At 38.5% G+C, this 24,614-nt stretch overlaps 1 protein-coding gene across 2 annotated transcripts; it reads right to left on the bottom strand.

The window, feature by feature from the left end:
- Positions 1–168: 168 nt before the first annotated feature.
- Positions 169–23,621, bottom strand: casp10 (caspase 10, apoptosis-related cysteine peptidase). 2 transcript variants are annotated; one of them, XM_079619900.1, is made up of 11 exons: positions 23,118–23,621; positions 17,714–18,012; positions 15,469–15,574; positions 14,385–14,520; positions 14,057–14,118; positions 13,340–13,358; positions 13,113–13,175; positions 12,973–13,028; positions 7,006–7,117; positions 3,673–4,171; positions 169–1,722 (listed from the first exon to the last, which is right to left on the bottom strand). In XM_079619900.1, exons 2-11 carry the CDS (start codon positions 18,007–18,009, stop codon positions 1,566–1,568), a joined length of 1,506 nt encoding a protein of 501 aa, XP_079476026.1. In that variant the 5' UTR covers positions 18,010–18,012; positions 23,118–23,621; the 3' UTR covers positions 169–1,565. The 2 variants fall into 2 exon arrangements, with proteins under 2 accessions (XP_079476026.1, XP_079476027.1); XM_079619901.1 differs by lacking the exon at positions 23,118–23,621 and having other exon boundaries at positions 17,714–20,001.
- Positions 23,622–24,614: the final 993 nt, after the last annotated feature.

Raw genomic sequence — 24,614 nt, 5'->3', positions numbered from 1 at the left:
AATTCCATAGTAGGAAAAAAACAACTGTAAGATGATGGGTGTCTGTGCCATCAACTGTCTGGTTACCAACATTCTTTAAAATATCTTAACTTATACTTATACAGTTAAAGTTAAACTTATACAGGTTTGGAACAACACAAGGGGCGAATAAATGATGACCAAAAAAAATCATTTTTGGGTGAACTGTCCCTTTAAGATTTATTTTGGTACAGTAAAAGGGCGCATTGCATTAGTAACAAATACACATGCAATCAAAAATAAAATATCTCATAAACAATAACAATAAAGTAAAAGTTTGTATTTAAAACAAATACAAAACTATTTGGTACAATGATTTGTCATTGGCCTCGTGTGGTTTCTGGTGGAAGTCCTTTTGTTTTCTGAGTCTGTACCTGCTCAGGGCCTTGTGTAGCCTATTCTTACATATCATTAATATTTAGTAGGTCGCCATTATTTATTAAATGCGTGAATGACAATAAACAGCAGCAGCAGGCTTCCCTTTTACTTTAAAATGTCATTATTTGCCCAGTGAATTGCGAGCTACAACACAGTCCCTTTAGGTGTAGAAACACATTATTTAGTCCACATTTAAAGTCCTCCTGTAGTCAATAATTGTTTCCCTTGAAACTCATCTTTGACCAAAATTACATATTTAAACGTTTTATTCTTGAAAAAAAAATCTTCGTGCCCTACATTCCTGCCTCATTTAGTATACGTGGTTCTATGAATATGCAAATGAGCCCCGCCTCCACTCACTCACTCACTCACTCAGAGATCCACTGGTTGACGATCACACTTTGATCTGATTGGTTACAAGGTAGTTTGTGACGTCAGAAACACCAGCGATTTCAAACCGTGTTTTTGAGACTGTCTTTGGTTCACTGCAGTTTTAAGCAGAAAATACTCAGCAATGCTGTCGACTTATGCTTTAATATAAACCATGTGTAAATTCATATTAAAACACCACATAGACATTACATTAAAAGACTGATTTTCATCACATAGACACCCGCAACAAACAAAAGTGCTGTAGCATCAGATATGAGAGAATCGTCATTTGAAGCGCTTCCAGGACAAACATAAAGAAGTGCAAATAAACCTTATACAGGTTTTCTCCGCATATCCCTTTCCCAGCATGAATATACATTGCATTGTGTCAGTTCTTGTGTGAATTTGAAAATGTATCGTACCACGAATAATTCATGATTGTGCAGGTAAGAAAGTAAGTGTCAGTGAAAGTATTTCAACAGCTTCTTACAAAAGATATTCACCACAAAATATTGAATTTATCATTGAATTATTATTATCCTTCATCTGTATGTACAGTACAGTAGCTGGCCGATCTATTGACCCACGTCCTGCCTTAGGATGCATAGAAAGGTCCATTCAAGTTGTACAGTAAATTGCATAGATGGAAATTGCCCATGGAAATTGTTTGGCAAATTGGTAATGATGGTACATTTTTAAGTGGTATTATAAATATCTAAAATATTTCATTTCCTCCATGTGGGAAGCACTGTAAACACTGGATGACTGGCAGGTGAACTGGGGACTGCAGCATGGCGTCATTGAAGGGGTGGGCGAGTTTTAGGAGGAGGGAAAACCACTCTCTTGGTGAGGGTGAACTCTGGCTGCGGCATCTGCTTCCTCAAGCCACTTCTGTCCGTCTTTCTGCTCACGTCACTGTTCACCTGCGTCAGAATGGAGAGTAGATCCGTTCCCCTGCAGTCACATGAGACAGAGACTCAACATCAGAGATCAGACGGAGTCACATTTAGCCAGTTAAACTTACAGTTACTTCCGACTCAATCAGCGTTTTTTTATTTATTTAACCTTTATTTAACCAGGTTGGTCTCATTGAGATATAGAATCTCTTTTTCAAGAGAGACCTGGCCAAGATAGCAGAACAAATTCGATCACACAATCACAAAACAAACACAAAAAAGGCAAAGACTACTCAAATGCATTTCAATTAAATAAAAGTGCCATTACATTTGCACATGTGGATGGACTCATGTTCTATAGATTTAACATAACGTTTAAAATCATTCAAGGAAACTAGACACTGTAGTTTAAGTGTTTTCTGTCAGTCATTCCAAGTCGAAGGTGCAAAAAACATGAAAGCCTTTTTGAAAAACTCTGTCCGGGCTTGAGGTACATTCAATGAGAGAATTTTCTGGGACCGTAAACCATAAGTACTCTGTGTAAAAGAAAGAAATTCGGATATGTAGCACGGTAGCCTGCCTATGATGCCCTTATAAATAAAAATATAAAGGTGAGTAAGCCGGCGATTTGACAGAGAGGGCAAATTCACTGTGGAGTAAAGTGTACAGTGATGAGCTCCATGAAACACAGCATCCAACATCTGAAGACACTGTGATGGGGCATTCATATACAACAGATCAGTTTCTGCCATGTATGTTAGGAATGAAATACTGCAAACTGAATACTATGCAGAGAACCATACTCGTGTAAACAAGCGGTAAATAAAAAAATTGTATACTTTAAATATGTGAGAAATAATAAGGTAGTATTTCAAATTCAGCCAATGAATCCAGAGGGAATATAAAAAAATATACCAGTTTATCCACCAAACTGGAAGGGATAGAAACACACCTCAGGGCAGCATTTTCTTTTTCTTTTTTTGGCACAGGAGTTACAGCAGCCATTTTTAATGTCTTAGAAATTAGTTTTAATCATAGACAGTATATAAACTGGACACAGCGACCCCATAGATTTCAACGGAGAAAAGTGAAGCCCGCTTGAAGCATCACTTCCTGATCGCCAGGCGTACTGCGCAGACTCAAACTGAGCTTGACGGCGTAGATGTGACGTGTGTCTGACAGCTGTCAGTCTTCTAGTAGCTGTGCCGAGAGAAATCTGAATCATTCCCTTCCGAATCTCGCAGAGACGGAGAGCGTGAGCATTAGCTGTCCATGAGCTAGCAGCATGAGCAACTTTATCACTCTCTGTGGGCTTCTCCCTTAACTTTATGCCTTCACGTCCCCCGATTGCTTGCGAGCTTCTCCGCCGGTCTATACGGTAATTTCTCGACTTGTGCGACAGAGTCGCGTGGTTATGACGCAATCGTTAGCCTATTTTTTTTACTAAAACAGCTTCTACGAGGTCATAACATAAGATACAAGGTAATGGAGCCTTTTATACACTGTCGTGTTTCTTTAGAAATAAATAATGGACAAATGGAGTCTTTAAACGCCTCAGATGTAAAGTTATTCGCTGTCAAAGTGACGCCAAAATGAAGTGAGTCACTGGACTGCTAACAGCAGGAGATGTTCTGCTACAATGGCGGCTCCCGGGGAGGCTTCAGTTTCCGGCGGATGGATTACCCCCTTGGTTTTAATGCCCCAGTCTGCAATGAATAATTTATTATACCGAGGACAGTAAGACAAAACGTCAAAGCGAGTTTTAAATAAACTTGTGTAGAGGTGTAAAGTCCAGGTTCAGAAAGTAAAAGTCCTCCTCAGTATTTTGTTCCGATCACCTGGATTTGCTAATTAGCAGTTTTTCAGCAGGAGAGAGAACTAATTAGAGAAACCAGCGGCTGAGTTCATGGGTGGAATAAACATGTGGCAGGACTTTTACTTTCTGACCGCTGGACTTTACAGCTCTGCTCATGCGAGTAGCATTGTGTTGTCTTCGAGGTGTGCTCACCTTGGCACCAGCAGTTGCAGATTGTGGCAGAGGGACTGTATGAACCAGGTGCCCTTGCCTTTCTCCCTGTACGAGACATAGTGTGGTACGGTTGAGGTGGCTAACAGGTAGTCCGCCGCCTCGGGGATGGAGTCTCTGGGTACAGCCGCGTCGCTGACTGGCGTGTCCTCCTCTCCTGAGAAGATTTGACAAAACACAGCTCTCTGATTGTTGGTCCCCCTGCAGGCCTGGATGAAGAACAGTTTGGGTTTCTGGAAGAGTGAGGGGCACAGATATGGACTCAGAGTTTCCGTCAGCTCTCTGAAGGTGACGGTCTTTCCATCGACCCCGACGATGCCATCCACACGTCCGTGGCTCAGCACGCAACACACCACGCAGTCCGCCGGCGTGTGGTCACGGGACGCCAGGTCCCTCAACACCTGCAGCATACGCATGCGATCGCAGTCCTCCTCAACCACCACCTCAAAGCCCAACCACTGGAACACATCCACCAGACTGGCTGTACAGACACACACACACACACACACACACACACACACACACACAAGTTACACACAGTGAGGTACTGAAGTAACCACAGTTAGTAATAAAATAAGACAAAATTCATGTAGTTTACATGCTGTCATCGTCCTCCTGCCACATACTCTCTTTGGTTATGACTCGCTGGTTTGTATTAAAGGGGAGGTATAATGCTCTTTTCACAAGATGTAAAATAAGTCTGATGTCCCCAGAGTGTGTGTGAAGTTTTAGCTCAAAAAAACCCACATATATGTTTATATAGCATGTTAAAGTTGTCACTTTTTGAGGGTGAGTAAAAACGCACCGTTTTGTGTCTGTCCCTTTAAATGCAAATGAGCTGCTGCTCCCGGCACAGGGGGCGGAGCTACAAGAGCTTGTGTCCTTTTACCTCACACACACACACACACATGCACTAAACATTTCAATGTTTATGTTCAAACCGGAGTCAGACAATAATGGAGAGACTCAAGAAGAAGTGACGACATGTAGAAGAACAGGACATTTCTGAATGTTTAGTTGATGAATTTATGAAGCTTATGTGTAGTTATCTTCTAGTCATTGATTAGCATATTCTGTCTTGATCATCTATAAATCGTGTTCAGGGGGCGGGGTTTATGTAAATTCTAGGGTTGGTGATGTCACTAACCCGGGAGGAATGTCGTGTAGTCTCTACCAGCCGTTTGTTGTAGTCCTTAAAAAGCAATTTCTTTCAAAGCAAATATCTCCCTTTACTTTGAACTTTGAGCGTTGTAACTTTGCAGATGTTGTTTATGATCAAACACAACATTACACACTAACTAAAGTTAGAAAAGTGAAATCCGCTTTAAGAAAAACAAGCACGTCGACATGTGAAGTTATGGTTATTGTGCGTTTTAGTGCTCAATGGCTTCTGACTAGTGGTTCAAGTACTCGACTACCCGACTAGTCTACATGGATTTTTAAAAGTCTTTGTTAATGAGTTATAACCAATGAACTGAACTAACCAACTACGAGGTGAATCGCAAAGATACAAACTTGTTTCAAAGCAAAAAAGTATTTAAAAAATCTAACAAAAAGACAAAGACTGTGTATTTAACGATTAAGCATTGCAAATGACATAATCAAAGAAAAAATTATTGAGAATAATTACAGAAACAATATATTTTATAATTATTGTAAAAATTTACGTATTATATATATTTACAAATATGTAAGTATTTTGACAGTATAACGAGATCATCTTGATTAGTCACACGCTGTGCTTCATGGGAGTGGGCGGAGCTAAAGAGATTTGCTCAACTCCGATTGGTGAAATTATCTCTACAGCATCATGGGTAATGTAGCTTTCACCAGGAATTCCACTGTTGAACACAATTTTTTGAAAAATACATTGAAATAATGTGAACTGATGGATTTAACAAAAGCATATACCATCGATTAACAATGTCGGTGGTTATTTCACTATTTTAACACAAAGTGGTACTCCAATAGAGGAGTGACTTCTTACAAATACCTAGGTATTTGGATTGATGATAAATTGTCTTTTGGGGTCCATATTGAGAGCCTTTTAAAAAAACTCAGACCTAAGTTAGGTTTTTATTTTAGATTAAAGAGGTGTTTTCCTTATTCAGCAAGGAAAAGGTTGGTCAGAGTTCATTCTTAACAGTTTTGGATTATGGTGATTTAATTTATATGCACTCTACCTCAGTTTTATTAATAAAAGTAGATGTATTATATCATTCTGCCTTACGTTTCATTACCGATGCAACAGCTAGAACTCACCACTGCACTCTGTATGAAACTGTAAAATGGCCCTCTCTTTCTTTTAGAAGAAAATTCCATCTATTGATTTTTATTGCCAAAGCACTAATGGGTAAATTACCCATTTACATTTCAAATTTACTTACCAAAACAGTGTTTACAGAACAAAGTTGTCGTCAAAAAAAACTATTATTAATTATTCCATCAACAAAAACAGAATTTTGTAAAAAAGCTTTTTCATCATATGCACCAAAAGTCTGGAATGAACTCCAAAACACCTTAAATTTAGAATCACTTCCATCTATTAATATTTTTAAAAACCTTTTAAAGTCAACTTTGACTGAACGGTGTAATTGTTTTTAAACTAGGTACCCTTTTAAATTATATGTTTGTATTTACTTAAGTTAAACAAAATGTTTTGTTTGTATATGTATAGTCTATGTATAGATATTTGTTGTGTAGTATGACATGTTTTGTCCTGTATTTTTTTTATTTTGCAACTTTTTTTGGCCGCCTATCTTGGCCAGGACTCCCTGGGAGAAGAGTAAATAACTCAATGGGACTTTATCCTGGTTAAATAAAGGTTAAATAAAATAAAAAATGTCGGAGCTCACAGTCTATCTGCCTTTAATGGTTTGTAAGTTATCTTTAAAAGTCAATTTCCCAATGGAGAAAATGAACCAAATTTTATTTTCAGAACCGACAGTTGCAATCTATGGAAAAGAGATTAGAACATCACCTGTAAAAAACCTCTATCACACTGACGCAAGCTAATGTTCATATCGGCCTGAACAGACATTAATAGTCGTTCATTAAAATTAAAATATTCATCACAACGAATTCTAGCACCATTTTGGTGTGAATGGGCCTTTTATATTTTTTGAAGGAGAAACCCGAGCCATATCTAGAGACCAGAATATCATAAAAGGCTCTTTTGACTTGGGCTGGTGACAAGAAACCCAAGAAACCACATCAACACACTAGAAACCACTCCGCAACTAATGCTGATAGTGTTGTGATGGTTATCAGGCTATTGGCATGATCATTGGTTTTAGTTGTGTTTGTTACACTAACCTTTGTCAATGTCGGTTCCTTCTCTGTTTCCCAATTTGCATGCACTGAAGTCATAGTTGTTAATAATTAGACAGACGCCTCTCCTGTCCCCGTTCATCTCATACTGCGGGATCTAGCATGGAAAAGTGTGCAGTGTTAGGGCGCGTTAATGTGAAGAACGCCAGGTTTGATTTAAGCAGAGGTGTCCAGTATAACACAATATAGTATACGCTAATATAGTTAGCTGCACAGATTTATTTATTTATTTATTTGGATCCCCATTAGCTTCCACAATGTGGTTGCTAGTCTTCCTGGGGCCCATAAAAGTGCTAAAACGTATGTACAGTTAAAATACACAAATATAACATGCATAAATATAACAGACATATAACATAACCACATGTATACATTTATCCACATATACACATTCACACACATACAGCATTTGAAAGAGTCAGTACCTATAATAGTCACTAATTAACTGGTGTAATACTATTAATTGAAATCTGTTTTAGAGTCTTCTTAAAATTACATATGTTAGATATTTGTCTTGTTCTTAAAGGGTTAGTTCACCCAAAAATGAAAATAATGTCATTAATGACTCACCCTCATGTCGTTCTAAGCCCGTAAGACCTCCGTTCATCTTCGGGACACAGTTTAAGATATTTTAGATTTAGTCCGAGAGCTTTCTGTCCCTCCATTGAAACTGTATATACAGTATACTGTCCATGTCCATAAAGGTATAAACATCATCAAAGTAGTCCATGTGACATCAGTGGGTTAGTTAGAAGTTTTTGAAGCATCGAAAATACTGTTTGGTCCAAAAATAACACAAAATAAGACTTTATTCAGCATTGTATTCTCTCCCGGGTTCTAACTAACCCACTGATGTCACATGGACTACTTTGATGATGTTTATATTACCTTTATGGACATGGACAGTATACTGTATATACAGCTTCAATGGAGGGACAGAAATCTCTCGGACTAAATCTAAAATATCTTAAACTGTGTCCCGAAGATGAACGGAGGTCTTACGGGCTTAGAACGACATGAGGGCGAGTCATTAATGACATTATTTTCATTTTTGGGTGAACTAACCCTTTAAGTCCAATTTATTCCAAGCAGATGACGATCTAACTAATACTGTTCTTTTCATACAATTGGACCTTGCAGATCGAACCACTAACACACCTGAGCTCACCTGACGCGTAACACGTCCGTGACAATAGCCACTAAAAACCAATTTGTCCACAAAAGATTTTGGATTGTTTTTAAATAGAGCATTGTGCATATAACAGAGAAGACTTATATTAAGTTTGTCCTCCACCTTTATCCAGCCCAAACAGGTATGCATTTTATCCACACTAGAGCGAAAAGAGCAACCAAGGGCTACTCTTGCGGCTCTGTTCTGAACGATTTGTAATTTTTTTAGATGTCCCTGTGCAGCACTGGACCAAATTACTGGACAGTACCCCAGATGTGACAGAACTAAAGACTGGACAACTGTTTTCATAACTAATGGTGGACAATATACTGAACATCTCCGGGATAAAGCAATGCCTTTAGCCATTTTAGACACAATATGATCAATCTGATCAGCCCAAGAGAGCTGACTATCCAGCTTCACACCCAAGAGTTTAGTCTGACTCACCTGCTCTACCACAGATGTATCAATAATTAGATTTAAGTTGCAAGGCTTGCCAAGCATACGTTTAGTACCAAAGACTATACATTTAGTTTTAGATATATTGAGAGCTAATTTATTAAGTTTCACCCAATTTGTAATGACATTAAGTTCATTCTGCAACGAGCAACTTATGTCAGTTATTGTAGGTGATGCATAAAACATTGTAGCATCATCTGCATAAAGTACAACATCTGCTCTTGAAACAGCATGTGACAGATCATTAACAAACACAGAAAACAACAATGGGCCCAAACAGCTGCCCTGGGGAATACCACATGACAACTGTTTACAATCAGAAAAGCTCCCATTGAAAAATACCCGCTGACTTCTACCAGAGAGGTAACTGCATATCAAGGACACAGACTGATGTGAAAACCCATAGCACTTAAAGGAACACTTCACCCATTTGCATTAGACTTTGTATCTTTAGAAACCCAGTCACATTTTCGAATGGTCATGGTTTATTCCCTTATTTTCCCCTGAGATGGGAGAAATAAGGATTTAAGTGTTCCACTTCCTGCTTTTTATGACGCAAAAATCGTCATTTTGCGTCATAAAAAGCAGGAAGTCAAATTTCTTTGAATAAGGGTAAGACTACAAACACTAGCTCATCATTTATCCAGTAGAAGGCGCTGTTCCGCATGTTTTCAACCCGCCCATAGAGGGATCTCACTCGCAGAATGTACATATAGTGTCAGCCATTCTTTATTTGGAAGCTAAGCTAACAGATTCTTATTCTGTGGAGAAAGCTGAGTAGTAGCGGTGACCATCCTCTTTTTCCCAGACATGTCCGGCCGTCGAGATGTCCGGGATTCGGCTTTTGCTTTCTGCAGTCGCATTCATAGTTTACATGCACACCTTTTGTTTCAATCTAACGTTAACTGAATTCATTCCGATTGGTGAATCTGAATGTAGTGTTTACATGAACGCTAAACAAGTGATCGTTTGATGTGCGTTTTAACATTGCTAGGAAAATTCCCGCTCCTCCGTGAGAGATACGAGACCGGTGCGTCTCACAGGCGCCGGCGCCACTCATCAGTAATCACGCCACCGGGCTCGCGTCGTTCTCCGCGGCCGTCAGTCTCGTTCCTGCTCGTCACAGTAAACATGAGGAATGGCGACTGTAGAACGCAAAAGCCGAATCCTGGACATTTTGGGCGACATCAAAATACTGGGCAGACTCACGGAGACTCTAGTAGCATAGCCTTGTTGTTTACTGCGATCTCTTACCGGTAGGCGTGGCCTCTTAGGGCAGCGAAGCAAGTGCATTCTGGGAGTTGTTGTCTTTCATCCCCATAAGCCAAAAATACATTTTCTGGCTTTTCTCAGTCTAGAAGGCTCCAAATTCAAAAATAATTTCACATTTCTTCTACATAAATGACCCATTTTAAATACACATTCATCTTTCCAGAGGTGAAGTGTTCCTTTAAGCTTAGACAGTAAAATGTCATGGTCAATAACATCAAAAGCTGCTGTGAAATCCAGCAGCACAGCACCCACAAGCTTTTTGTCATCCATAAAAGTTAACCACTGGTCTACCATTTGTACCAATGCAGTGTTAGTGGAGTGTCCTGGCTTATTAGCATGCTGTGAATTGGAGAGCAAATTATTTGATACAAAGTACTGCATCATTTGATTAAAAAGTAACTTTTCAAATATTTTGCTCAATATAGGTAGAATGTTAATTCGTCTACAATTTGATTCAGTGAGACCTAGTCTATCCTCTTTCACTAAAGGTATAATTTTAGACTGCTTCCAAATTTCTGGAAACACCCCACTTATCACAGATCTATTAAATGTGACTGATAGGCTTGCATAAGATATTAGCAACAGTTTTAAAAATTTTGCCATCCAAGTGATCTATACCTGCAGTTTTTTCCTCCGGGAGAGAGAGCAACATCTTTTCAACAATTTCCTCTCTAACTGTACCAAATGTCAATGAACAAGATGTATTCCTCATAATGTTCTTCACATTACTACAAGGTGAATCCTTAGGGTATGATAACATACTAGATCTTAAATTTGCTTTATATTCGCTTTATGTTTTCTTTATAAAAAAGTCATTCAAATGATTTGCTATATCCAAAGGTTTAGTGATTATTTCTGCTGCGGTTTCCAAATACATATTAGAACACTTTGGTTTTTTACACATTATTTCATTTATAACTTTCCACAATTGCTTGCTATTATTTGATGAGTTACTAATCTTTTGGCTAAAATATATTTTCTTTTTTAATCTATTTAACTTTGTCACTTTATTTCTCAACTTACAGTAATACCTTTCATCCATATCACATTTAGATTTTAGAGTTTCAGCTTTGGCATTATCCCTTTCCCTCATTATGGATTTCAACTTGGCATCTAACCAAGGAGCATTATTGCCTTTTATCGACCTTTTTCTAATTGGTGCATGTTTGTCAACTATTTTCACAAACCTATCCATAAAAATACGTAAAGAAGCATTAACATCCTGCTCGTCACAAACCGCCGACCAAGTGGACCTTTCAACATCTTCCACAAATGCATTAGGATCGAACGTTTTATAAGACCTTCGATAGACAATCCTTGCACCAAATTTAGGCAATTTAGTTTTCTTTGTTGTGATGATTAAATTATGATCACTGCATCCTACTCCAACTGAGATGACATGTGAGCACAACTCATACACATTTGTAAAAATGTGGTCAATGCATGTTGATTTAAATTTATTATTCAACGAAATTCTTGTGGGTTGTGTAACAATCTGCTTAAGGTTAGAAGCATTAGTTATAGTAAGCATCTTTCTACGTAAATAACACTTCTTTGAAAACCAATCAATGTTGAAATCCCCCAAAAGAAAGATATCTTTGGTTTGAGCAGATGCATTCTCAATGTTATCACATATCTTTTCCAAGTAATCTACATTTGAACTACATTACATTTGAGATCATGGCCAAATAGAGCAAAACTAATAAACACTTCACTTAAACAGATGTACTACAGAACAAGAGCGTTCTCTTAAAGTATTGCGTTTCCCAGAGAAACTTTGCATTCTCTCGCAATAGTATTATGGGTCACCAGAGAAAGTTTGATTTATCGGAAAAAACGCAAAAGTATTGCAATTCTCTGAGAAACGTAGCAATCTCTCACAATTTTTTTTGCATTTTCTCACAAAAGTATTGTGTTCACTCAAGAAACTTTGTGTTCTATTGCAAAACTTGAAAATGTCGCCCTCGGTTTCAAATGCAACAGACTTGTTCAAAATATTCTGAATAGAAACCCGTTACAAAGAAAGAGAAATGTGGCTTAATGTAATAAAGATAGCGGTGCCAAAAATATGTTTGTATATGTTTGATTAAGCTTAACATGTACTGAACCTAGAATAAAGGTCTAGGGCCCTATCTTGCACCCAGCGCACATGACTTTGTACACCGACGCATGTATCATTCATATTTTGCACCCGCGCACAGCGGACTTTTCCCTCCACAGACACACATCGGTAAATTAGGGAATGAACTTGCGCTCGCGGCGGCGGTTCAGCTGTAAAGAGGAGTGTGTTCCGGCGCAAAACTGCCCTGGTGCTATTTTCCAGTTTTAGAAAGCAACTCCGCCACTGACCAGGATAAAAACAGTCTAAAGACAGTGGCGCGTTGCGCGTTAGTCATATGCTATTTTAAGGGCGCGTGCTTGGCCATAATGTAGTGTGTTAACGCGCATCCACTTTGATTCTCTAATAATTATAAACAGACACAGCAGTTTTCATTTTTGCAAATCATACATTATTACAAGAAAAAATATTAACACACGAGGGAAATGATTGTTGTGTCCGTGAAGATGTGAAAAAGATCTATCTAGATAAAAAAAAAATCTAGATTAGGCTACACATTTACCCAAATTATACGCCTGTTTAACCGAAGCTAATTTGTGTGGTTTCTCCATCATCCCCAGTGTCACTTCTCTGTGTTTTACGGCCCTGACGAGAACGTCGATCTCCTCGGCTGTGAACCGCCACTGGCGTGCGCTGGCAAATCCGCCATTATAATGGCAATCCGCCGTGGAACAAGTGCGTCTGCTCTTAAAGGGAATGTGAGAGGACGCTCTGATTGGTTTATTTCACGTTACGCCCAAACCACACCTATGAATAATGAAGCGACTTCAGACCAACACATTTTAGATTTGCGTCGGGCGCAAGAGGCATTTATCCCGCCGGTATAATAGCAACAGCGCCGGGATCCGCCCACAAAGATACTTGCGTTTCGCGTTTGATACTTGCGTTTCAGAGCGTTACAATAGGGCCCCTAATGTGTAAAAGGTCTTACCTCTGGATTTTCAGTCACGGGCGAGTTTGAGGTGATTTCCAAAAGCTGACTCTGATCTAAGACAAAGAGATGAATTTATTTTAGTATAGGATAAAAACAGAGATCGAACATGATGTTGTATTGGACATTTACTACAGTACCTCCACTAATCTCAGAAGTTGCAGTCAAACTAAGTCTGTCCATCTGGTCCTCCATTGTGTCCACTGTCAAGAAGAACAACAGCAAACAAATATGCTTTGAGTTTACTGCATTTATCATTTTTGTATATTTAAATTTGCATGAATTCCCATTTCTTGTAAATAATTCTTGTAAAGTTTTACATGAAGTTTCTACAGTACTTTCTGCAAAGCATGTAAGGTAACTTCACCTGGTGTCAGCGGCGAGGGCTGTGGAACGAAGAGAGAAAGAGACAACGTTTTAACACAAGGTGAAACAAAATGAGATGCTAAGCATTTTTTCAGAAAGGATATCAATAAGTGTCAAAACTGTCAGTAAGGACATTTATAATGTTACAGAAGATTTCTATTTCAAACTAATGCTGTTCTTTTAAACTTTCTATTCAAACTTTCAAATGTCAACATTGATAATAATCATAAATGTTTCTTGAGCATCAGATCATCATATTATCCTGATTTCTGAAGGATCATGTGACACTGAAGACTGGAGTAATGATGCTGAAAATTCAGATTTGACCACAGGAATAGAATACAGAAAACAGTTATTTTAAATGGTATTAACATCTCGCTATATTACTATTTTTACTGTATTTCTGATCAAATAAATGCAGCCTCAGTGAGCAGAAGAGACTATAATATAGTCTAGCAATATATATATATTTAAATCTTACTCCAAACTTTTGAACTGAAGTGAATATACTGTCTTTTGAAGTCAATAGACTTGTGAATATGAAAATCTTGCACTTCTTATAATCTTATATATGCATACACATGGAAATTATACATATTTTTTATGAATAAACATTTGAATAAAAAAAAAAATCCCCTCTTGCGTTCCTCAGAAGAATAATGATGTGAGGATGAGTAAAATATGAACATTAATGCAAATTAGGCAAATGAAGTTATACCGGAGCTGGTGTGTACGGCACGGAGGAATTCCCGGTCTCTTGTGCAATAACCGCTCCACCCGCTGCAATAGGACAGAAAACAATGCAATTATTCTAATTCTATAGAATGCAACCATAATAATTCTATGATTCACATTGTAGAACATGCATAAAATCAATCAACACATTTTGTAGCAAAAACTCTACAAGATCAGAAAACACCTCAGACCCCAGAGGGTTAATCTCCTCGCAGTTTTGATTTACAGTAGTTTAACTTATGTTACATATAAGAGAGGCACATTAATAAATCATAGATATCTATTTCACACATAAAAACAGTCACACTCACAACTCTCTGTTTTGTACTGAATAATTCTTTTTTCTAAACCAGGATGAACAGTGGCTATAATTTCCTGCAGAACGTCCAAATTATCTTCATTCAAAAAGTCTTCCTTCTCCATCTCCAAAAACAACTGCAGCAGCGTCTAGAAGACACGAGTTTAAAGAAGTTTAAAGAAGGTTTAGTCAAACACCACACGCAGAAATCCATGGCAAGCCGTTTTAGCTTTTATTAATTTCCAGGATATGAATTCTTGATATCAACAATTACATTTTCACTAGTTAAAATGATAGTTATTGATATCAGGAATTAGATTTATACTAGTAACAAAGGCAATTTTTGAGATCAGGAATTACATTTCCACTAGTAACAATGCTAATTCTTGATAACAACAATTACATTTTTACTACTTAAAATGTTAATTCTAGATATCAATAATTTAATTCTTGATATCTGTAATTATATTTTCACTAGTGAAATGTCACCATAGGCTGCCATTCAAAATCAATTGTTGATATCAAGAATTGATTTCTTACTAGTTGAAATTCCAATTTCACATATCAGAAATACAATTCTTACTAGTAAAAACCTTTATTTTTGATATCAAGAATTCAGTTGTCACTAGTTGAAATTCTTGATATCAACAATTGAATGTTAATTTCTGATATCATGAATGTGATTGTTACTAGTAAGAAAGCCATTTTAGATATCTGAAATATTATTGATATCATAAATACATTTTCAGATATCAAAAATGAAAAATGTTACTAGTAGCAATTCAATTATTGATATCAGTAATTCGCATTTTTACAATGTAATTATTGATATCAAAAATTATTTTTCTACTAGTAAGAAATCAATTCTTGATATCAACAATTGATTTTGAATGGCAGCCTATGGTGACATTTCACCAGTGAAAATATAAAATTACAGATATCAACAATTACAATTTTGATATCAATAATTCAATTGTTGATATCAAAAATGTAATTGTTGATATCAAGAATTCATATCCTGGAAATGAATAAAAGCTAAAACGGCTTGCCATAGTAATGTGACGTCAGAGAACTGATGCCGTGATGGCGTCTCTCACCATTTCCTTCTCCAGTTTTTTCCGCGATAGTGTTTTGATGAGGAGGAATTTAATGTTTTTCAAGTCTTGATCACAGATGGACTCCGACACTTCGTACAACAACTGTCTGAAATGCAGAAAAATAAATACTGTTCATTATTATAAAGTTACTTTATAATACGTTTTATAGTTCCGTAGAAAAAAAGTATACGTCAAACACAACTGAGTAAAGTTTGATGTCAAACTTTGATGTTAACTCGACAAAGCCTTGTCTGAATGTTTAAAAAACATTGCTAGCATGTTGTTAGCATGTTTTACATTGCTAAGATAATTTAGCACTTTTGATAGCATGTTTCTAGCATGATTTAACATGCTTTCTAAGATGATTTAACACAGTGCTAACATGCTTTAGAATATTGCTAAAAAAATCCCATGTTGCTAACATGATTTAGTACTTAGAACATTTAGCATGACTTAGCACATTGCTAGCATGATTTAGTCCATCGCTAAGAATATTTCTAGCATGATTTAAAACATTTCTGGCATGTTGCTAGCATGATTTAATACATTGCTAGCATGTGTTACAGGGTATCCTGTTGTACTGCATGTAACAGGAAGTCAACAGTGTTGTGCTACCCGGGTGTGTGTCAGTTCTGCAATATATCAACACACGGATCTTAACCCAGTTTGTGTAGCATCCTTATTCACCAACATGCAATAGCATGTTTCTATATAGATAGAGAGTGAATGTTAAACACACAGTCATAGCTAATGTTTGAAAGTTTTGAACCCCTCAATCACAGTCTGGGATTTTTCATAATTTTGATCACTTGGTTTACGAAAAGTGTGATCCGTTAGAAAAGATATTAGCCTGGGAAAACCCAGACTACTCTCAGTTGTAACTGAGTTAGGGTCTGGCAAAGCTCCATAGACAATTCATTTCCACCAACGGACGTCGCTCAAATGGCTCTGGGCGCAATTGGATAGATCTAAAACCAATCAGAGCGATGAATGACATGACGTATCCAGAGCGACGGAGAAACATCTGAGACTCTCAGCAATTCTCTGTTTATGTTTTTCAGGAAGATGTAGCAATGGCTTCTGACGACTTTTGCCGTTTTTGTAAAAAAAATATGTTAATAGCTGGTGTCCACCGCCACTACAGCAACATTTTTGCAACATTTGGAAAAATGAATAGCATCTCAGACCGACTGAAACATCTAGGATTGGCGGTCGAACATAAAACATCAAGATCTGATCGCATTTGCCCCCGTTGTAAGGCATTTATATTGCGATTTGAACGCGATTTGCCAGTGTATAGGTCATGGTTAAAGGACGAGACGGATGGATCGGATCGACAGATGCCGTTGAAAAAAGACAACGTGAGTCTACTCTGTCAAAAACACAGAGGGATTTTAAAAAGTTGCGGCCAAACACTCCAAGTCCTGGTCGACCTAATATTGCTAGGAGGAGTATTACGGAGGTAAGGTTGTAATGTGGTGTACCGTGTATTACTACTTAAAAATACTTATTGAAACAGACGCGATAGCTGATTCGAACAAGTGATGTTGCACGGCGGCATCCATCTTTGTAATGTACAAAATCTGCGTCACCGTCTCTTGCTCTGTCGTCATCGTGTAAAGCCCGCCCCAACGTTTCTGATTGGTGCCGCGATTTCGACGGATTGGAAATGGGTTTCAATGGGCTCTTTGCCAGACCCACTTGCAGAGCAAATCTAAATTTGGCGGAAGTGGTCTGGGTTTTCCCAGGCTAAAAAGATATAGCAACTCGAGTCGGAACAGTAGTCTGACCCAAGTTTAATGGTCATAGCTAAAATGGTTTGCTGCATTCATGTTTAGAAATTTTGGTCTGAGAAGAAGCAGCAGCTTAAATAACAGGGGTTTTTGGATAGTAGATATTTGCCAGTCAACATTCCTGAATGCGAGATCTGAACACAACAAACACGTCTCTACAGACCTTATTCATAGCAGCGCCATCTTTGATTTTTAACGGGAATGAAAGTGAGACTGTGAGGGATAAACATATACATCTCTTCAGTGGGTTGTACTTTTATTCGTAGAAACACTGCAAAAAATATCCTTCAGAGAAATTGCAGTAGAACAAAAACATGAGCCAAGTGATCTAGGAGATTTGGCCTATACAGCTTTTTATAGCATTGAAAACACGGTTTGTCTATCACTCACAGCCTCGCTTATATACCTGTCATGGCGCTGCTCTGAATAAGGTCTATTACGAACAGCCTCACCTGTACGGGGAGATACGTGGAGGAAATGTTGTGAAGTCGGTTTGCGTGAAAGCCTCAAAGTGCAGATTGCGGATCAGGCTGTTCTGTCTCATGATCCTGAGCAGCTCCAGAAGCAGCGATGGATCCTCCTCCGACAGCAGGTCCTGGTTCTCCAGAAGAAGGAAGAGTTGTGTGCATGAGGTCACAGTGCTGAGGTCTTTAGCAGCGACGAGATCTGAGCACAGGAACACCAGGTCCTGCAGATCATCTCCAGTGAGAGCCTCCTGGACGCGTAGCAGCACCTGCTGAAACTCCATCTCCTGCTCAGAGAAACAAGCTCTGCTGTGGGACACAGTGCTGCTGCTGTTTGCGTAAAGCTGATGTGTCAACATTTCATTTAAAGGGATGATTTCAACCTAGGCTCCTTTGCACCATGACCTCGAGCCAAATCTTTGATTTGGGAAAAGCCTGTATAATCACAGCCGTATGATCCTAAACTTTTGCTGTGTTCCCATCATTTAACTGACGACTGCTTCTCAAATCTCGGAGTTCAATGCAGGATTCGCAAACCACTTGCTCTTGAAAGATGGTGTTCAAAATACTTAGTTTTGAGATTTATATATCTCCTGCTAACTGGCTAACTCACATTTTTAATACTTAAAATACTAATACTTAATGCTAATCACTTGTGGGCCACTATTACCTATAAATATTACCATTATGTCTATTAATGCAGATTGTCTTTCTCACTACTTTGAGGAAAGATTAAGCATGGAGCAAGATTTGTTCTCTTTCATAGGTTCACTCAACGCTGCGTAGCTTAAGACGCAGTGGGAACGCCCTCTGGGTGTGCCGACTGGCTAAAGCCCTTATAGAATCACGACAATATATTGGCTGATAGCGCGGGCACCGCCCCAACGCTCTTGCGTCTTCACATTATATAGACGCTTGGTCCATCTGCTCCTCGGATTTCTCTGCCTTCACGAAGCGGCCATTTTAAGCCCTTCGGTCTCGGTTTTTCTGGCCCAAAATATTGGATTTAGCATCAGCATTCTTCATCTGCACTTCAGCGACTGCGAACAGTGGAACTCAGTTCTTGCGGTGAAGTGCCATGGAGTATCGTCGTTGCCTGCCGCCATGCGCTCGCTTTACTGCGAGTGACGACCCTCAGAGTAAGTGTGTGAAATTTTGGGGGGTTTTCGCATGCACGCGACGAGGCTGTTCTAGGCTTGTCAAAATGTAAATTTTGTGACAACCTGCTTCTCAAAACCCTCCGCTCTCGGTTTGCGGTTTTTGAGGAGGAGTCATTTGGTTCCCCCCGCCACGCTCCCGAGACCGCTGAGGCCTCGCGGGGATCCGCGACCTGGGGTTCGGATGTAGAGCTCGAGGATATAGAGTATGAGCAGACTCTCCCTCCCTCTCCTGAGCATGCACGCGGCGCCCTGCCAGTCGAGTTTTCACATGATTATTTATGCAGTTAATGACGTTCTCCAGCCTAGCAGCCAGGAAGCGCTGGACCATATGAGATTCTACACAGTTCAGCGCACTTGGATCGGCGTTCATATATCGACTGATAGAGACTGTTTTTCAAAGATGGCTTCTGCCTGTAGGCTATACGTGAAGTTGACTGTATGTATAAAATATCTTCTTATTAAACTGTCTGGACACTGTCAAAGTTCTCAATGCTTCGGTTTGAAGGTAGGGACCCTCATTATGCTGCCGTGTTAGTGTGGGGCTATTTTGAGCCTTGTTAGTGGTATTAACTAGCAATTTTTATTTGTCATTACTCAATGCCCTATATACTAGCGTTATACTAGCGTTATAGGCTAAACTGTTTTTAGAGATAAAACTATTTACATTCGATAATCATGAAAACAAATCTCAGATAACGGTTGACTAGGTAACAATGTGTAATTAGACCAAAGGTTCATTTTGCGCCGGAGTTCTCTTTTAATTGTCCTTGTGATGAAGGTTCGGGTTGAATAACTAGTTCTTCCATCATCGGACTGGCGCACACATTGATATGGTAAAATCAACGTCATTGTTCGTTACTGTGTTTAGTTTACGGTGTTGGAAGCCTCAGGACACACAGAGCTGACGTTGTTATGGCAATGGGCGTTTTTGTTTTCGACGCATTCTGTACGCTGTAAACCAATCACAACAGACTGAGCTGTCTGGCCAATCAGAGCAGAGTAGACCAATCACAACAGACTGAGCTGTCTGGCCAATCAGAGCAGAGTAGACCAATCACAACAGACTGAGCTGTCTGGCCGGCCAATCAGAGCAGAGTAGACCAATCACAACAGACTGAGCTGTCTGGCCGATCAGAGCAGAGCAGAGTAGACCAATCACAACAGACTGAGCTGTCTGGCCGATCAGAGCAGAGCAGAGTAGACCAATCACAACAGACTGAACTGTCTGGCCGGCCAATCAGAGCAGAGTAGACCAATCACAACAGACTGAGCTGTCTGGACAATCAGAGCAGAGTAGACCAATCACAACAGACTGAGCTGTCTGGCCGGCCAATCAGAGCAGAGTAGACCAATCACAACAGACTGAGCTGTCTGGCCGATCAGAGCAGAGCAGAGTAGACCAATCACAACAGACTGAGCTGTCTGGCCGATCAGAGCAGAGCAGAGTAGACCAATCACAACAGACTGAACTGTCTGGCCGGCCAATCAGAGCAGAGTAGACCAATCACAACAGACTGAGCTGTCTGGACAATCAGAGCAGAGTAGACCAATCACAACAGACTGAGCTGTCTGGCCGGCCAATCAGAGCAGAGTAGACCAATCACAACAGACTGAGCTGTCTGGCCAATCAGAGCAGAGTAGACCAATCACAACAGACTGAGCTGTCTGGCCAATCAGAGCAGAGTAGACCAATCACAACAGACTGAGCTGTCTGGCCGGCCAATCAGAGCAGAGAAGACCAATCACAACAGACTGAGCTATCTGGTCGGCCAATCAGACCAGAGTAGCTCGCGGGAAGGAGGGATTTAGAGAGATTGATTCATCTGACGAGTCGTCTGAGAATCATTGAAAATATTATGAGGAAATGAAACAGTTTTTTTATCTTTCATGGATGTAAACCTGTTGTAGGAGACTCCAAAACAACATTAGGAAACTTTAAAATAGCATACCACAAAGGTTGTGATCTATTAAAAACAAACTTGTAATAATCAAATACAGCATTGTCTGACCACTAAAAAAGACTAAACAGTTCACCATTGCAGACTACACTGTGACAGATAAAAAATAAACCTGAAAACAAGATACAAACTCAGCTGACACACACAACCATACCATAGAAACTCAAACAGGAAAATGTGGCTGTCACAGGAAGAAAGATCTACACTGCAATCACAACAAACCTATTGTAGCTGCACAAATACACACACATACAATTACATACACATACAATAACTGCTCTTCTTATTAGGTGAATGCAAGAATATGGATCACTCTTTTTGTTTATTTGTAGTATTTTCATTTGTCTTAAGGTGAAACTTCCTTTTTTACACTGTATTCTGTCTATTACATCTGTATGCAAGTCAGCTGTAATCGCTGTGAGGAAATATGAATGTATAGTGTGAGTATTTGTCATGCTTATAAAGCACAAATCTTAAACAGAAGAGGCAATCGAGTGTTTGATTATTCCCTCGGCTCATCCTGATGGGTTGGTCACGCTTCAGATACTCGTAGGAAAAGTAGTTTGTTACTGGAAATGCTACACTTCCGTGAAGCTGAACTACTGAAAAAAATGTAGTTAGGTTAGTGTCGTAACTTACTCATTATTGTTCACCGCTGGTGTTACTCACTCTGAGTGTGTCACACATCGCCTGCGTCTATAGATACGTTTAAGCAAACATGGGAAGATTTCCCCTGAAGAACAATGTGCATTTACTTTTAAATTGTAACATATTTAGATATAAGTTTAGCATGTGCAGGATGATGATGCATCAGCCAATGTGTTATTATAGGAAATACAGTACATATAAACATTTGCTAATTTAGTTGTTATAGAAAAAAAATACAACTGAGGTAAATGGATACAGAATGTATAAGTGATTGGATATATTTCTTATTAATATTTATATATTTTTTAATGTGTCATTATTGTAAAATATTAAATCAACTATTCTATTTAAAATGTAATTTTGACAATTTAGTTGATAATAATTGAATAACTGATGACAGGAAAAGCAGAATCCCAGTAGAAGAACAGTTATTCTGTAGCTTAGCCTATATATGCATGAATATATAGATATTTAATTGCCCATGTTTTAACTGAAGATATGTCCTAATAGCAACACTATGAATGCTAATTTATTGATTTCACTTATTGTATTAGGCCTATATTAGTATTAGTAGTACATATAAGAGCGTTATATACATGCCTCATTCTATTCTATAGGCCTAGGTTTTAATGAAAATAAAGATGTCTGAAATGTACATCTAATTTATGGAAATACTGAAAAATACCCATATTAATTACAATAATTATTTAATTTTAAAATAATAATACAAGTACCAACATGCCGCTCTGGGCATTCTGTGCCAATTCTGGGTGGCTCGTCTTACCCCAAAGGGTCTAATTTTGTTTTTTTTTACTTAAAAATTAAAATCTATAACTTTTAGCCTACTTCAAAAACATTAATGTATCCACAAATCCAATTAGCAAACAGACTTTAAAATACATTGCTATTTAAACATAATGCAATGTCATAGATCACTATTTTCCTATTTCGGCTTTGACTAAATCTCACAAATGTTGATGTTCAGATGAAATGACAGCTTAGATATAACCAGTCAGTGTAGAATCACTCATAACTCAGGATGGGGAATGAGAGGGGATGAAAGTTGGCATGAAGCGGAAGTTGTCTTTTCTTTTCTATTGTGATGTTTTTCGAAGTGAAACCGCTTCTCAGATGAGAAATGTGGTACGGGACATGACACAATATAACATTGCGATTCTTGACTACATGAAATGAGGTTTTACTCTTATACAGATGTGTTAGATTCGCAGCACTCCATGAAGTCGAACACTTCGGGAATTTGTTGCTGATCTCACTGTGAGTGACAGGTCTGTCTGTGAGTGACAGGTTGCTCTCGCGCCAGAAAACACATTCAAACAAGAATTGAGATTGGTGACTTTAAGTAAATAAATAAATAAATCACTCATAACACACAAAAAATGTTGCCGCTAACATGGCACATAGTTTCAACCCATGATTCAATCTATCAAAATAATCTCCAATACTCAGTCTAAACAATTTTGAAACAATAATAAAAACACAATATGCTGCGCGCGTCTAGTCGCAGTTTAGAAAAACAATAATATATTATCGATCGCAAAACTCGTGACTGCGAGGCTTCATATGTGTCAGAAACGTGATCAAGTTACGGTCCAGTCTTGTTCTTACCTTCAGTGTATTCGCGGTGAAGATATCAGGCTTTGTCACGAATATTTATTTGTAACATTAATTTCTACACTACAGATCGAAAGTAGTTTGTGGACAGGACACGCCTTCTGAACTTCCTTCATTTTATAAGACAGCCCAGGCCAGAAGCTATAGTTCAGTTATGCCGGTAGTGTTGTTTTCCATATTCCTCCTCACACAAACGGCGAAGGATAGCCTATCTCTCCAAAATAGTACTGGTGTAAAACGTGGAAGGCTGATATTCCACATTTATATAGCATAGAGCCATAGGCCTACATGTGCTCCGGATAATATTGGGCTCCTCTCGTCGAAGTGTAAAGTAAGGGACCGTCGAGAAAGTGCGGTTACTTTGTTGCCGCGCTCTTCATTCCTAAACTATCAGGAACCGTCTTGCAGAACTTTTGCGAATGCGATCTCATCATGAAATGCTCCGAATCAACCACGATCACACACACAGTGCTCACCAATTCAGCACAGATATGGCCCAACTTTAACGACTTCTTCATCGTCCGATTTGTTCTATCAATTGAATCGGTTCATCTAAACTTTGGAAAGTCTCATTCATTCTAGAGAATCGTTCTTAATGAACAGACTCAACGATTCGAGTTCCATATAGCATTTCAGGTCTGTTTTTTTAGTTCATCATATCTAATTAAATATTCTAGCAGTATTCTAGTTTTTAATTAGCTGCCTATATTATGATTTGTTTAGCCTAAATGTGTCTTTCAGCATAGCCTACCACAAACAAAAAAGTTTGTTCAACATTATTTCTGTTTAACAAACATTTGAATTATTGGATGTAATATAGAATAATACTTGGATAAAAGTTACAGTAATATTTCATATATATATGATGTCTACCATAGCGGTCAAAATGCAGGCCTAAATCATTTTAGGCAAATCATTTGGTCTCTTCAAATAGCCAATTGTATTAACCAATTGTGAACCCCTAGGTGGCGACAAGTGACTGATAAAAAAAAATATTTTCCTTGATCATTTCCCCTACAGGTGAAACTCGAAGAATTTGAATATCGTGCAAAAGTTGTTTTATTTCGCCGCATTGATCAGTAATTCATGCAAAAGGGGCCCAAACCAAGTACTGAGTAGGCTACATGTGCATTATACCTTTCAGAGGGAAGACATTTCTGTAGGCTATTTAAAATCCTTTTATGTGTGTGAATATATAGGCTATATATATTTTATCCAACAAAATTGAGGTTCGACTATTTCACCAAGGTCCTATTTGATATCCAACAATCCAACAATCCAATACCTAGATTTATTTTCCTAATTTTCACGACTCCAGTCACCAGTGCAGCGGGAAAGCTTGGGATATGGAAAAGCTTTCATTCAGCGGCTGGAATTATTGCCAAATTGTGGCATTACTTTACTTTACTCTGGCATTACATGGCTTGGCCGCCCACATCCCTCTGATCCCTATATAAATTATATTACTATAATTAAAAATCTTTTTGGAAA

The sequence above is a fragment of the Phoxinus phoxinus genome, assembly GCF_949152265.1.
Source record: "Phoxinus phoxinus genome assembly, chromosome: 7".
Classification (NCBI taxonomy): domain Eukaryota; kingdom Metazoa; phylum Chordata; class Actinopteri; order Cypriniformes; family Leuciscidae; genus Phoxinus; species Phoxinus phoxinus.
The sequence above is the reverse complement of the archived record's forward strand: the minus strand, read 5'-3'. Positions and strand labels throughout refer to the sequence as shown.